Source organism: Oculina patagonica, chromosome 4 (genome assembly GCF_052425735.1).
Source record: "Oculina patagonica isolate OP01 chromosome 4, crgOcupat, whole genome shotgun sequence".
NCBI classification, from domain to species: Eukaryota; Metazoa; Cnidaria; class Anthozoa; order Scleractinia; family Oculinidae; genus Oculina; species Oculina patagonica.
The window spans coordinates 21,007,803-21,023,194 of record NC_135761.1 but is presented as its reverse complement, the minus strand read 5'-3'; the positions used below and the strand labels follow the sequence as shown (position 1 = coordinate 21,023,194).

Genomic DNA, 15,392 nt, shown 5'->3' with positions numbered 1-15,392 from the left:
AAAATAGCATCTTTTGATTGTCAGTATTCGTCTCTTGCTGAAGAGAGAAGAGGCGCTAGCTGTTCTGGCAAAGTTCGCGGCCTTCACATATTTACAGAACTGCGTTTTGTAAGAATGTTTGATAGAAAAACTAATGTGCGAGCGGTAAAACAATTACTTCGAACTACAAAACATCGCTTTTGATGAAAAGAAATCTTCAAGTTTGTTTTAGAGTTGCTATGTAGTGCTGTTTTTAGTTAAACGGAATTTCTCAAATAAGCGCCGCATCGGGACTGCGGCGCTTATTCGGGGGCGGCGCTTATTAACTTTATTGTCCCAGATGCGGCGCTTATTCGAGGGCGGCGCTTATTCGGGGGCGGCGCTTATTCGAGTAAATACGGTAATCATGCTCATTATTTCAAATCTGCCTTGTGCTGCACGCTTGACCGATTTTGAAATTACTTGCCTAATTATTCCCTGAATTTTACTCCACTCAGTTCAATTACTATAATTACAAATTATCCAAAACTTTAACAAGCCTTATAAAAATCTCCCTCTGTAGTGTCCTCCTTCTTTGCTGGTGTTTCATCTCGTTTTTTAGGCCTTTGCCCATGGCACAATCTTACAGGTGTGATATCAGCCCATTCCTTTGCCCGAAAAGGTAGTGTTGAAAGCTTTAAATCTTCCACTTTCTTATTCAAGTTCTTGCCAAAAACTTCATCATCACCTGCCTGCAATGTTTTTAGAAATGGTACACAAAATTCAAAAAAAAAAAATTGAAAAAAATAAGTTCTATATACATGTACAAGTAACAATACGTGTAACTAGAAGAGACAAGATGATTGAATTTTTCTGTCTATAGGCAGTGCGAATAACATTCCAAATATACCGGTAATTAGTAAATAAACCCCTTCAGGCGGCTGGTATATTGGAGGATAATGCCCGAGGCTGAAAAATTGTCGAAAAATGAACAGTTGGCCGAGAAGCGAAGCTTCGAGGGCAACTGTGAAATTTTGAGGACAATCTTTCAGCCAAGGGCATTATCTTCCAATATACCAGCAAGCCAGAAAGGGGTTTATTTGTTTTATAACCCTCCGATTAATTTCTACAACGCGCTTTATCGCCAGTAAATTTATAGAACCTACGTAATAAACCCGGCGTAACTGTCGTAAAAACAAATGTAAGTTGATTGGTTTATGTGACTTTTTTTAAACTCTGTGATTTCTTTAAGAGTTAGAATTGAATAAGGTGACTTAATTTGTTTGTTTTGTGCTTGCCTACAAAATCGGGCGACGGATATCAAATCGGACGGGGTATATTCGCTGATACCCGTCGTCCGATTTTTGTACCACGTGATGCGTTTTGCCCAATGAGCACAATGTACCGGTACAAAACTGTACATGTTTGTGGTTTGCAACCTTAAACATAAATACTGGTAACTAATTACCTGTTTGGATCCTTCTTTATCTGTCTTGGATATTGAATCTTTCAGTACCCTATATTTTCGATAAGATTCTGTAAACAGTAAGAGAGAAAAACACAATTTAGAAGTGCTTCCCAAAAAACCTAAAATTTAACTGAAATACATCACTGCGCAGTTATTATAAAGTCGACAAGCTGGATGTGAATATTTTGCAAAGGCCTTTCTTGCTGTGCTGGGTCTATCCTACATGACATTGAGCCAAATATGTTTCTGTATGGCCCTCTCATTCAGTTAATAAGCTCAGATCTTAAATTTATTACATCTCAAATATAATTTGTAAAGTTACAGACCTCTTATTTCATCTGGACCACTATTGATGTCATCCTGTAAAAAAGAATGAAAAGCGTTTGAGTATTGTGGCCCATCAGGCTGGCATACCTCTTTAGAATTCGCATCCAAAATACTGATTGGTGGGCATTTAATTGGATGATGTCTGGTTGATCCAAGCTAGGTATTCCATTCTTTATGAGGTTTACACCATTCATTACAAGGAACTACACTGTATAAACCTGAAAACAGAGCAAATAAATTACATGTAATGCTCAACTAAAAAATGTTGGTTGCTTACATTGATGACAACATATCCAGCAGGGACCATTAAAGTGGCATTCAAAATTTTAGGAAAATTGTGCAGGCTCTCCTTGCCTACCCCTTCCCCTACCTTCGGGTATAATTTCCCCCAAGTGGACTGACTGAGCATTAATCATGTTGTTAGTCACTCACGGTCCTCAGAAAATTAATGTTTAGTTTAGTATTTCCACTACTAGTAAAATGGCTCGTTATAAAGCAAAAGCTTCTTAACAAAATAATTCTTTACTTGTCTTTAACCAAAAAATTCAAGTTAGCTCACACACAGGTCATAAGAATTAAAAAGACTCCACTAGATAAGAAATAAAAGTCAAATTATTCTGAACGAACATACCTTGTTAGGTTTACGGCCATGCGTTCGTTCAAACATGTTTTCCCAGCATTTCAGCTCTCGTTTGAGAGTGGACAGCTCTTTCATGGCTTCTATAATTGTATGAAAGCCGTTTCGTAAAATATGACAGGGAATTATAATTTTTATGCATAACACCTGGCTGACAGAGAAGCTCCTCAGGATCCTCTTTCCTGCTGAGTATTTAGAGTATTTTGTTTGTTTGATAATTAGGCAATTAATCGTTTTACTTACTTGTTCCAATCATGTTCGCTTTGAACGGTATGTAGCGTCGACTATTTTGTTCTGTTTAGCCGTTAGAAAAATATGTCCGCCATATTTACAACCTTCCCGCCAAGTAGACGCGTCCGAATCCTGGGTACTAGTGCCAGACCTCTTTGTTGTTGCTTTTGTTCTCGGCTTTTTGGTGAGTAACTGCGGCAAAATTTACAGACTTTTAAGACAAGTATCAACAGAAGTTTATAATATTCTAAGGAATATGAAAATTCTTAAGTCACAAGGTGCCAAATCCAAGAAAAAGGATCTGAAAGTGAGAGGAAACTGAGGCATCTTTGATGAATCTCTCGGTTTCTTAAATTTTCGACGGCGAACTGATGTAGTCACCAGTCTACTGCGTCATCAGCATGCAGGGCTTGCAATTTGCTTTTAGGTCCCGCAAATTTAACAGGCAGAAAGCTATCAATTCGACAGTGGATAAATAGAATCAGTCAAAAACTTTCGTTGCTTGTCCTACCCACTATTTTGCTCTAAAGGGCACAAGGTGATAGATCCTTATTCGTTATGGCTGTGAATGATCAAGACGTTCTAACTTCAATAAAAAAGGTTATAGAGGCACTGTCACGGGGATTCTTCTGCTTTTCAGAATAAAAATACTATAATTGGCGAATTACTCTCACTCGTACACGAAATGCGCCCAGAAAATCAAGATGAAGATATAAAGTAAATTGTTGTTGAAGGAGGAGGGGAGCCGTTATTAGTTTTTACCTGTTTTTTCATGTCACAAGGACAGAACTTGAAAAAATCAGCCTTACTTTTTCACGTTGAGATCTAAAGTTCCTGATGGTATCACAATAATATCACTTGTTTATAACTTCAGTACACTGGCATAGTAATTTGTAACAAAAATGGACCACTATTAATGGGTTTTCATACGTCTTTAGCCTCTTGAATTTTTGAAGTGAAGCTCGTGACAGTGCCCCTTTAAAAGGAACAAACCAAACTAATGAGGGTAGAAATATAGTCTATCTACCGTAGAATTCCGATTATAAGCCCTGGGCTTATACAACTTCGTAAGGGGTTTTGGGTGGGCTTATAAGCGGAGGGGCTTATATCCGGGAGGGCTTATAAGTGGAATGAAAAAAACGTTTCAAAACGAGCCACGGGAGTGTTGATGGAAATACGTTTTTAAGTTAAAAACACATAATAAACCAACATTTAGCCCTGTTCAGTACTGTCATCTGGTAGAGGGGGGCTTATATCCGGGGGGGGCTTATAACCGGATGTATTTTTTTGTTTCCAGGATGATGGGCCTATATCCGGGGGGGGCTTATAAGCGGGGGGGGGGGGCTTATAACCGGATGTATTTTTTTGTTTCCAGGATGATGGGCCTATAACCGGGGGGGGGGCTTATAAGCGGGGGGGGGGTAAACCGGAATTCTACGGTATCCCAGCAAGAGCGGGAATGTTGCTGCTCTAATCTGGCAACCAACTAACGTACTACATCCTGATTATAAACATAGAAAAGTATAAGCAAATAAGACAAAAAAGCCCAGATGTCATTCCAGCCGAGCGAGATTAAACCCACCTTTGAAAAATTGATAGTGAACGCTTAAAACAGCGGACAGCAGTCCAAAAATAATCGCGCGTCGAGGTCGAGAAATCGGTGAAGACATTTTTGGCGATCGAGAATTTTTGATCAGTTGCAAACTAATTTTGTCTGCCGAGAAATTTTCATCGGTCAAGAAATACACGAGAAACTCCTGCTCCTGTGTGCTAAAGTTAGACACGTCGTTTTAAATTAATCTGTCAAAGATTAATATTGCACGAAAAACTTCTGCTCTGTGTAGTTAGTTCAGAGTCCCGTCGTTTTGTAATTGGTCGAAAAATTAAAAAACACCGTTTTTACTGCCAAATTAATAGTGCCTGAGAAACTCCTACATAGTATACCTAGTCACGTCTTTTATAACTGGTCGAGACATTTGAGAAACTTCTGCACACACTTGCAATATGAGGGTTTTGGCGCAAATCCAAAAAAATGCGTTCGGGGCTTCGCCTGGCTCGCCTGCCGGCTTCGCCATTCTCGCCCCTCACTGTTTTTTTGGATTTGCGTCCAAAACCCTCATATTGCAAGTGTGTCGGGGTTAGATGACAGCCTTTCAACCCATGCACATGTATCTAGGCAAAGACACCCTTTTAACACTTGTTGAGGACTGTCCTAAAACAAGTGGCCCCCGCCAAGCCCCAAAGAACAGGCGCGCCAGAATTATTTTTCAATTGAACAAATATTTTTTACTTTGTATATGCACCAAATGGCTGCTGCAAGATATTCGTCAGAAGTTTTGCAAGCTATGATGGAGGAAAACCTCCGTGAATTTCAAAGAAACCCGCAAAGAAATTTGTCTTTTTTACTGGCCAACACCGATTTTAACGATTGGCTCCGAGTATGGAAAATGGACATACCCGAAACCGAAAAAAACAACAAAGATCTTTTAATTTTTGCAAAAAAACACAAAAAAAAGTTTTATGATCTTTTGGAAAGTGAAATTGAAGAATTGAATGACATAAAAGCAAGCTTCGGGCTTAAAGTAAAATTTTCGATGAAAAGAAACGGAGTTACGCAACACATGGAGCACTATTTCAGAGAAAGAGAACCGCGTCTTTTTACAAAAAACACCAAAGACCGAATAAAAAAAGAGTTTGACGAATTTATTGACAAAGCAAAGGGAGAAATCGAGGCTTGGTCGGAGAAGGGCTCGGGGTGGGTTGTTGAAAGAATAACAAGGGCGTACACCTATGTTGCGCGTTATCGGCCATTGCGCGGAGGAACTTACTTGCCTTTGCCTCCCAAACTGGCAAACAAAAAAGCAATTATTAACGTGCAAAACAGTGACAACCAGTGTTTAAAATGGGCTTTGAGAGCTGCTTTATTCCCGCCTGCGAACGGAAAAGATCCTCAAAGAACAAGTAAATATCCCGTTGATGACGGCATAAACTACAACGGAATCGATTTTCCGACACCCCTAAAGCAGATTGACAGGCTTGAGGCGCAAAACAGAAACCTTGCAATAAATGTTTTTGGGTGGCACTTGAAAGACGGGTGTGTGATACCTCTCAGACAAAGCGAAAAAGAAAACAAAATACCCCGTATAAACCTTATGTTGATTGAGTCAGGATTGAAACAGCACTACTGTTTTATAAAAAGAATTAGCGCTTTGTTACACGACCAAACCAAACACAGTAACAAAAAACACTTTTGCATGATGTGTTTGACAAATTTTACAAGAGAAGACTTGCTTGAAAAGCACAAAAAGTATTGCAATGGGGTCAAAGGCAAGCCAACAAGAATCGAAATGCCAGATGAGGAGAAAAACACCCTTTCTTTTAAAAACTACCAAAAACAAATGAAAGCGCCTTATACGATTTACGCCGACGGCGAGGCATTGTTAAAAAAAGAGCGCCGAGAAACGCCCGAGAACCGCCAGAAAAGTTACACGTACAAAACAGAAAAGCACGAGGCATGCGGATTCGCTTACACGCGTGTAAGAAGTGATGGTGAACACGAAAAACCATTCGTTTACAGAGGAGAAAACGCCGTTGAAGTATTTTGAACTGTCTTTTAATTGAAGAAAAGAAAATAAGATATGAATTGTCAAAGCCAAAACCTCTCCTTATGACGCAAAAAGACTGGGCAAACTTTAAAAAAGCCGAAAACTGCCACATCTGCGAAAAATCGTTGGTGAAACAAAACTTTTTAGACTCTTTGCCGGTTTGGCTTAAATCTAATAAAAAGGAGTTTGGTTACTTAGGACAGTTACACAAAAAATGCTATTACGAAAGAATAGAATTGGCGAATACTCTTAATAGCGGGAACCATTATAAGCTAAAAAAGCTTGAAAAAAAATCACACAAATTAGCCGCTGAAAACCAAAAAAACTGCCTAGCGTGCAAAGAGCCGCTTATCCAGCCGAACTACAAGGATGCGGTGAGGGATCATTGTCACATAACAGGCAATTTTCGAGGAGCCGCGCACAACGTGTGTAACTTAATGATGAAAATAAATCCAAAAAATATTCAAATACCAGTTGCATTTCATAACCTGAGTGGCTACGATGCTCACCATTTGATGCAGTCAATTTCGAAGATTTCAAAAGAGGCACAGAAAGAGGTAAAGTGTGTTGCAAACAACATGGAAAAATACATTACATTTTCACTGGGGGGTTTAAGGTTTATTGACACTTTGAACTTTTTACTTGGAAAGCTTGAAAAACTTGTAGAAGATACGCCGAAGGATGCATTAAATATGACGAAAAAGGTTTTCTTTGAAAAAAGTGAACTGTTGTTAGACAACGGAAAATATCCAAGCGAATACGTTGAAGTGTGGGAGGAATTTAATTATAACAACTTGAGTGAAAGTTTTTTTAAAGGTGGGGACGAAACTAAAGAAAAATGGCAAATTGTCAATAACATCCACATAACAGATGAAGGATACAAAGAAGCAAAAACCATTTTTATAGAAAAATTTGGCTTGTTAACACAAAAGGGGATTTATCCCTATGAATACATGGACTCATGGGAAAGATTTAAAGAAACAACTTTGCCGAAAAAAGAAAAGTTCTACAGTAAACTTACAGGCGAGCACATAACAGACAAAGAGTATGCACACGCGCAAAAAGTGTGGGAAACCTTTGGCTGCCAAAATCTTGGAGACTACCACGATTTGTATATCAAAACGGACGTTACCCTGTTAGCGGACGTTTTTGAAAACTTTCGAAAATTATGCCTTGAGAAGTACAATCTGGATCCCGCAAATTATTACACGTCGCCAGGTCTTTCTTGGGATGCGCTTTTGAAAAAGACAGGTGTGGAGCTTGAGTTACTCACAGACTACGAAATGCACCTCTTCGTCGAAAGGGGAATAAGAGGCGGGATTTCGTCGGTAAGCAAGAGATATGCAAAGGCGAACAACCCATATGTTAAGGGATTTGATCCGAGTCAACCAAAAAAATACATAATGTATCTCGATGCGAATAACCTTTACGGGTGGGCAATGAGCAAGCCGCTTCCGAAAAGTGGTTTTAGATGGAAAAAGGTTATGCCAACAGAAAAAGAAATAATGACAAAAAAAGAGCATGCAAAAACTGGATGGATTATGGAGGTGGAGTTAGAATATCCGAAAGAGCTGCATGACGCTCACGACAGTTACCCATTAGCGCCAGAGAAAAAGAAAATAGACAAAGAAATGTATTCGCCTTACCAAAAGAAATTAATGAATGATCTTGAATTAAACCCCCCAAACACTGAAAAGCTTGTTTTAACGCTTGAAGACAAAACCAATTACGTCGTGCATTACCGAAACTTGCAGTTTTATTTAAAACAGGGAATGAAACTCAAAAAAGTGCACAGGGTTTTAGAGTTTGAACAGGAATGCTGGATGGAGCCCTACATCCGGATGAACACAGAATTCCGAAAAAAAGCAAAAAACAACTTTGAAAAGACCTTTTACAAGCTAATGAACAACTCGGTTTTTGGAAAAACAATGGAAAACCTGAGAAACCGTGTAGACATAAGAATAGTAAGAAGCGACGAGACAAATAAAATAAGAAAATTGGTCGCAAGTCCATTGTATTCAAGGCACGTGATGTTTTCAAACGATCTTGTCGGAATAGACATGCGAAAAAGTAAGCTGTTTCTCAATAAACCGGTCTACACAGGCATGACTATCCTTGACGTAAGCAAGCTATGCATGTATGACTTCTTTTACAACCATCTGAAAAAGGAGTACGAGGAGCGTTGCGAGCTTTTGTATACAGACACAGACAGCCTTTTGCTTGTGATAGAAACAGAAGACGTTTACGCGGACATGGCAAAAAACATCGGCGAGTACGACACAAGCGACTACCCCGAAGAGCATTCACTTTATTCGAAAGAAAACAAAAAGGTGTTGGGGAAAATGAAAGACGAATGCGCAGGAAAACTGATTTCAGAGTGTGTTTGTTTGAGGCCGAAAATGTATTCAATAATGACAGAAGGTGAAAGCGAAAATGAAATCGAAAAAATAAAGAAAAACTTTCCTGAGGCAAAAATAAAAGAGTGCACTTGCGAAGGGGAAAAAATGCAGGTAATAATGGCAAACGACGAAGAATTGGTCAAAAAAATAAAAGAGAAACATCCGAAAGCAAGTGAGTCAAAATGTTGTAACACGCTGAAAGTGGACGAAAAAAATATAAAAAAGGCAAAGGGGGTGAAAGAGTGCGTGACGAAAAATGAGATAAATCATAAAGACTTCAAAGATGCACTTTTTCAAAACAAGGAAAGCTTTCACGAAATGCACATGCTAAGAAGCTATGCCCACGAGATGCATTCAATAGTGGTAAACAAAAAATCGCTGTCGCCATTTGACACAAAGAGATGGATAAATGAAGATGGGATAAACACTTTGGCATATGGGCACTATCGGATGGGTGCGGAGCACGAGAGCGAAGCTCTTGCAGAGAAGGGGCAAAAAAAAGAGCCCACCGCCCCATAAAAGGGAGTGAAAAAACTAACTAGCCGCCAAGCAAAGGTCTCTCTAGAGTGCTTTAATAAATAAAAAGCCACTCAGGAGTGCCCAAGGGGCTCAAGCACTAAGGGCTTGGTGGTAACTGTGTATTTGGAGGAATAACAAGCAATTCTTCACGCACGAAGCCGCGCTTTGGACCATCGTGCAAGTAATAAAGAACTGGCTGATTAGGTTTAGTAACAGACCTTTCAATGCTGTAGACTTTTAATGACCAAATCGGATCTGTTGCCCTTTTTACGCCGCCTTCCAGCTCGCCAGGTTGGTAGAGATAGCGCACATTAACGAGAGAGGGGAGTTTTTTTTCTTTCAAGCCAACAGGCCTTGTATATTTTGAGGACGGTTTGGACGAAATAGCCTTTTCTTTGATTGCAGTAGCAGGTTTTTTTCCAGTAAGACTGGTAACTTCGTTGTTCAGAGCGGTAACAACTTCGGGAAGCCTTTTTACCCACGCTGTCGACCGCTGGCCAGATGGCAGGTTCATCTCGACACCGTACTGATAACCAAACAGGCGCTTTGCCAGTGTTTGATTAAAACGTTCAACAATGGCTTGATCTCTGTGAATGTTAACACGCCCGCGTCTAATATAGGTTTTGTGATTTTCCATTTCTTTAGTAACAGCTCCCATGAATTCGCGACCAGGGTCAACTTGAAGCATCTGTGGCCATTTTAGTGCACTTCGCCTGTAAATTGTCTGAAAACCTTTTGCAACCTCAGTTGAATCTTTGGAGGTCAAAGGCTCGGCCTCTTTGAAACGGCTGGCAACGTCAACAACAGTCAGCGCGTATTTGTAAACTTTTCGCCCTCGCGGCAGTTTGTCGTGTGGCAGAAAAAGAAGGTCCGCCTGGTGGACCGCGTTTGGAGAAGAAACATCGAATTTTGGGCGAGGAACGTATCGTGGTGCCGGAAGGTAGATCTGCCAAAGGGCCTGCTTAACTAGCCACTTTTTTGCGGCATCTTCGGAAACCTTGGCAGCCTCGGCTAATTTTTTTATCGCAGCAATTCCCTTCCAGTAGCCCTGGGGGCTATAGTAGACTTTTGAGATCTTTGCATCCATGCGTATACAAGAAAAAAAAGAAACGTTTAAAGAAACCGAAAGGCAGCGTACCCAAGAGCAAGAGCGCCTGCGCCAACAAACATCAGTTCACCTTGTTTCTGCTGCTCGCTTGGCTGATAAAAATCAGAGAACTTGGGTTCTTTCGGAGGAATCATTTGTTTGTCAGGATGTGCCTGGTTGTAGAGTTTGAAAGCGTAGTCTGTGTTCGTAAAGTTTTGTTTCGCTTGCTGTTTGATCTCATTGTTGGTTTCGATCCAGTCGAGAAGCTTCGTGCGGTCGCGAGAGTACTTCGCGTAAGCTGCCTGGTAAGCCTCGAGAGCTTTGTCGTGTCTTTCTTTTTCTTTCAAAGCGGCGTCATCTCCGCCACCCAAAGCTCGAGCAAGATAGTTGCCGCCAATGAAAGCAGCAGCGTTCAAGATAGCTCCGCCAGCCATAATCGCGACGCTTGCCATTTTGTTATTATACTATTCTAATTTTTTTTTAATTGGTTGGGAGAATTTTCTGGTCCTCGAGATACTGTTTAAGTGCAACGCTGCCAGCCATGACGGCTGTGAACTTTACATAGTTCATAAAACTGCTGCTTGGGTCGGATGTGAAGTTTTCTTTTACAACTTTTTTGGCAGCCCAGCCGATTCCGGCGGCAAGGCCAGTGAGAGTCGCGGCATCCATGAGTGTTTTTACGAGTTTGTTGTCAGACATGGCGGTTCAGTATAAAATAATAAAAAATATTCAATTGAAAAATTTTTTTGTTTATTCTTCACCGTTTTGCGAAGCAAAGTTTGCAACTTCTTCACCAGATTCAACTTCTTTTGTTTTTTTTATACCTCTTTTAAAAATTGTATCCTCATCCTTTTGCACCCGAATAGCGGTTTTAACGCAAGTTTTGGAAAATTCAAACCAAAGTAATGCAATACCAGCCATAGCTGCACCTTTAACAAGGCTGTCAAGAATAAAACCAAGGGACATTGTCGGTATAATAAATGAAAAAGAAATGTTCAAAAGAAATTTTTTAATCCATCGGACGGATTCCTCTTTGTTTGCGAGGTCTAATGGCATTTTGGATTGTCGAAGGCGTGTCTGAAGAACGCGTTGCAACCCTTCCAATACTTTCTGCTGTAACGCGCAAAGCGCGGGGTTCCTCTGGGACCCCTGGTGTGTCATCAGTTATAAGAGTTGGCGGAGCTTTAAATGTTGGACTTCTTTTTTCGTTTATAAAGGCTTTTATGTCTTCGCGTTTCACATAAGTTGTAACGATTGCAACGCCGATACCAAGCAAAGATATCCATTGATTTGTGGTGAGACCGCTTGATTGCGGCTGAGCCTCGGGCGGAGCTGGTTCCGTTACGGCCGGTGGTGTTACATTTCGCTTTGCAGCAGCAGATTTCTTTTCCTTTTCTTTTGCAATTATTGCAGCAGCCTCGACAGCAGCTTTTTTCTGTGCTTCACGAGCCTGTTTTGTTTTTTCAGCTGCAAGCTTGCCAGCAGCAACTCGCTTTGGATTTTTGGCAGGCTTTGTTGCTGGAGTTGTTGAAGTAACTTGTTTCTGTTCTTCTTGAGCGATCGGAGTTGGTTCGAGCTCGGCCATTTATAATAAAAAAAAATAATATTTAAATAGAAAATTGCTCAGCAAGATTTTTTGCTAAGCAATTGCTAAGCATTGTTCAGTAATTACTTAGCATTTTCTTAGCATTGCTCAGAAAAATCTTCAGTAGTGTTTGTGTCCGCATCTTTGGAAGCACCTTTGGTTTCGCACAGCGAAGTGTGCGACTTTGTAGCTTCGTTTAAATCAATGTGCTTTGTTGTGATGAGCGCAGCATTTGCAACGGCAAGAAAGCGGCCGCATTTCAAAGCCAGACCGCCTGCCAAAGTGGACAGCTCTTTGCTGATGATGTAGTCGTTTTTGAGTTCCTTCTGATAATCATTGACGTCCTTGATATTTACGGCCATACCAACGACTTTAGTAACAAGAAAAATAAAGCTGTCAATCAAGCTGTCGGTTGTTTTGGATCCAACGTATGCCTCATATCTCTTTAAGTACTTTTCAACTTCTTTATCTGTCAAGCGCTTCACCTGCTCGTGTGTCAGTTGCACACCGATTGCTTCTTTGGCTTTTCCTGTTGAAACAAGGATTGCAAGCTGTTCACGCAAAGCAGGAATGTCAGGGCCTTGAATGAGTGCCATAGCGCTTTCTGTACTTTCTGGTTCAGCTCCAAGCAGTTCCATTACGGAAGCTAATTCTTGTTCACTTGCAGCGCCCTTGACGCTCTCGGGAGGAGAAGTTGCGAACGGGTCAGCCATTTATTACTCTAAAAAATATGTTCAATAAGAAAATTTTGTGCCGTAAGGGTGGCGATGAGAAATGACAAGATGCGAAAACTTATTTTTTTTTAGCTTTAAAATGATTTCTTTGTAATCCTCATGGGCAAGTTCGCCAGCGTAATCCTCAAAGATTGCCTTCGTGGTCTTGGCAGAGGGGGTGTAAAAGAAAACGATTGCCGCAACATTTTCGCGGAATGAGGATGTTATGCTTGTCAATTTTTGAGTTAACACCCATATGCTCAAGCCTGCGTGGCGAGCAGAGAAAGCAAGATTCACCAACTCCCCTGTTCTTCCTTTTACATCTTTCGAAGCAGCACAGTCGTCGAGGATGATAAGCGTGTTCGTACCCTCAAAAAGAAATCTTGAAAGCCTTAACCAAGATTCCACCTCGTGCTGCTCACAAATTAAAACAAAAAATCGAAGATCTTCCTCAGCAAAGCGATAATAAGTCTTGTTGTGCGCGAACGTCGGGCAGATGAGCACGATGTAGTCAAACTTGCCTCGGAAAGGGCCACAAAGCTGATTGACCACGTATCTTGTTTTTCCTGAGTTCGTTGGTCCCACAATGAGGGCGTTGAAGGGTATATTGGCAGGATCCATCTTCGTTCGTATATGTACCTAAGGTACACTTTTTCAAAGAAAAAATTATAAAAGCACAGATTCTAACTGCCTGCCAATTATATTCATTTGGGCGTCGCTGATTACGTAAATGTGGCAGTTCAAATTACCTGAGCCGCTTGCTTTCCTCTCTAGCTCAAGCTGGACACCGTCCTTTGTGTTCACAAGGCGCGTGCCGCTTCCGTGCATCGAGTGGTCAGCCATGGAACGCAGATCAATAAGAAGGCCAAACTTGTCTTCTGTGTAAAACTTTTGCATAGTCATGTGCTGCGTTTTATTTTTTTCTTTCATGTAGAATCTTTTAACTTCTCCCCAAATGTCCATTCCTTCGATGCCGTTGTTGTACAGCATGTTTGGCGAGCCGTTGACAGTGATGCTTACTTTTGTAAGGTCCGGGTTAATGTACTTTTCCGAGCTCCTTGCACCTTTGTTATATTGCTCAATAAATAGGAGCAAGATACCTTTCATGGACCTCCTCTGCGGGTTGACCCTTAGATTCAGACGAGTGTCGGAGCCTTTTGCAAAAGTCGTCACTTTATCACGCTGGATGTGGTCGTAAGCGAACTCTTTGCCGCCCGAATAAGCGCTGAACGCTTCATCTGCAATTTCCTTGCTTCTTATCATCTCGTACTCCAGCTGGATGTTTGTCAACTTGTATTTTAGTTTTGTTGTATCTGAGCCTCTGACCACATGTTCGGCTGCCGCGAGCTTCAGTTCGAACACAAGATCGTTGTATAGTGCCTGAGGATAAAATGCCCCATGGTCAGTTAAAATCTGGTGATCCAGGCGGATGCGGTATTTATTTCCATATATCTCATTCAGCTTTTTTTCTGCGTCCACACCTGAAGTTTTCTTATCGCCAGCATTTGAGCGAATTTTGTTAAGTTCCTCGCTCTGAATGCCCTCTGGCACCCTGTCGTCGCGCTCCTCCTGCGAAAGGAAAAAATCCTCAAATATTTTGTAGATGTCATAGCCAACCGTGTCCTGCACGACGGTGCCTTCGTACTTTACAACAAACTTGTCGACCAGAGCTCGGCTGACGTTGTCAACCAGAAAGTTGTTGGCATGGCCTCCGCTCAAGTCGATGTTGAAGCGCAGCGCCAGCGAGCCGGGCACAATGACCTCGTTTTCGTTCAGCTTGGGCACTGAAACATACAACGTTTCCTCTGGATTGGCTTCTGTGCGGTCAAAAGTGATTCGTTTTACCGCGCGCTCGGCTTTCAGTGCGCCGAGTATTTTCTCTGTGCGTCCCGGTCGAAGGTTTTCTTGAACAGCAGCCATCTCTCGATTGGTTTTATTGTTAAATTGAAAAGTTTAATTTAAAAATATATATATATATAAATTAAGCGATGGCGGAAGGTGGTGGTGAGTTTGGATACGAGGACCATGATTTGGACCGAGATCTTGACCACAACAGTGATAACGATGATGAAGAGGAACAAGAGGTCGACACAACCCGACCATTTCAGCCCGGGGAGGCATCCACACCCTACCATGGGGGTGAACAACATGAAATGCAAACGATGCAGCACGAACAGAGCGGGCTGCCAGACACATCCTACGAAGAAACACCTTTGCTTGACAGTGCGCAATCAATGAGCGAAAAAGCATGGAAGTCTCTAAAAGGGGTGTTTCCAGAAAGCTCATCAACAAATCTTGAAGCTTCTTACAGTCTAAAGGGCAGATTACAAGTAAAAATGGCCGGAGCTGGTAAAAAATTATATGACCTTTTCACCACCAAAAGGGGTACAGGTGGTAAACAACAGCTAAATCCAAGTCTTACAAAAGAAATCAGGAAAGAACTTGGACCAATGGCACAAGAACTTATTGAGAAAGAAAATGAAGAAATACGAGAAACCAATAGAAGATTAAGAGAATCTGAAATCCAAGTTCAAGAGTCCCAAAAAATCGCATCAGAAAAAGAAAAAGCCATCGAAGAAGTAGAAAAAAAAAGAATAAAAATCGAGCGAAATAACGCCATTATTGATCAACTTGGGTCAGCTGTTGAAAATAAATCAGAAGTAGAAAGACTTAAGCTATTAAATAAAAATCTTGAAGCTGATGTAAAAAACTCAGAAAAAGAAGTTGCTGCTCTTGAAAAACTGGCAAAAGATAAGGCAAAAGAACAAAAAAAAGGCGACCAACTAAGGGCAGTCCTCGCTGCCCAAGAGAGCAAAAGAAACACTTTGGAAGAAAATCTCAACAACACAAAAGGGTTGGATGA

At 41.1% G+C, this 15,392-nt stretch overlaps 1 protein-coding gene across 1 annotated transcript in view; it reads right to left on the bottom strand.

Annotated features, from left to right (window-relative positions):
• LOC144651991 (ATP-dependent DNA helicase Q4-like) overlaps positions 1 to 2,752 on the bottom strand; it is a 29,703-nt gene extending 26,951 nt beyond the window's left edge. The window contains exons 1-5 of the mRNA XM_078512067.1: positions 2,634 to 2,752; positions 2,385 to 2,473; positions 1,753 to 1,786; positions 1,427 to 1,494; positions 519 to 710 (exon numbers count right to left, since the gene is read on the bottom strand). Coding sequence (XP_078368193.1) covers positions 519 to 710; positions 1,427 to 1,494; positions 1,753 to 1,786; positions 2,385 to 2,473; positions 2,634 to 2,646 — 396 coding nt within the window. The 5' untranslated portion in view covers positions 2,647 to 2,752. The remainder of the gene's footprint in view (positions 1 to 518; positions 711 to 1,426; positions 1,495 to 1,752; positions 1,787 to 2,384; positions 2,474 to 2,633) is intronic.
• Positions 2,753 to 15,392: the final 12,640 nt, after the last annotated feature.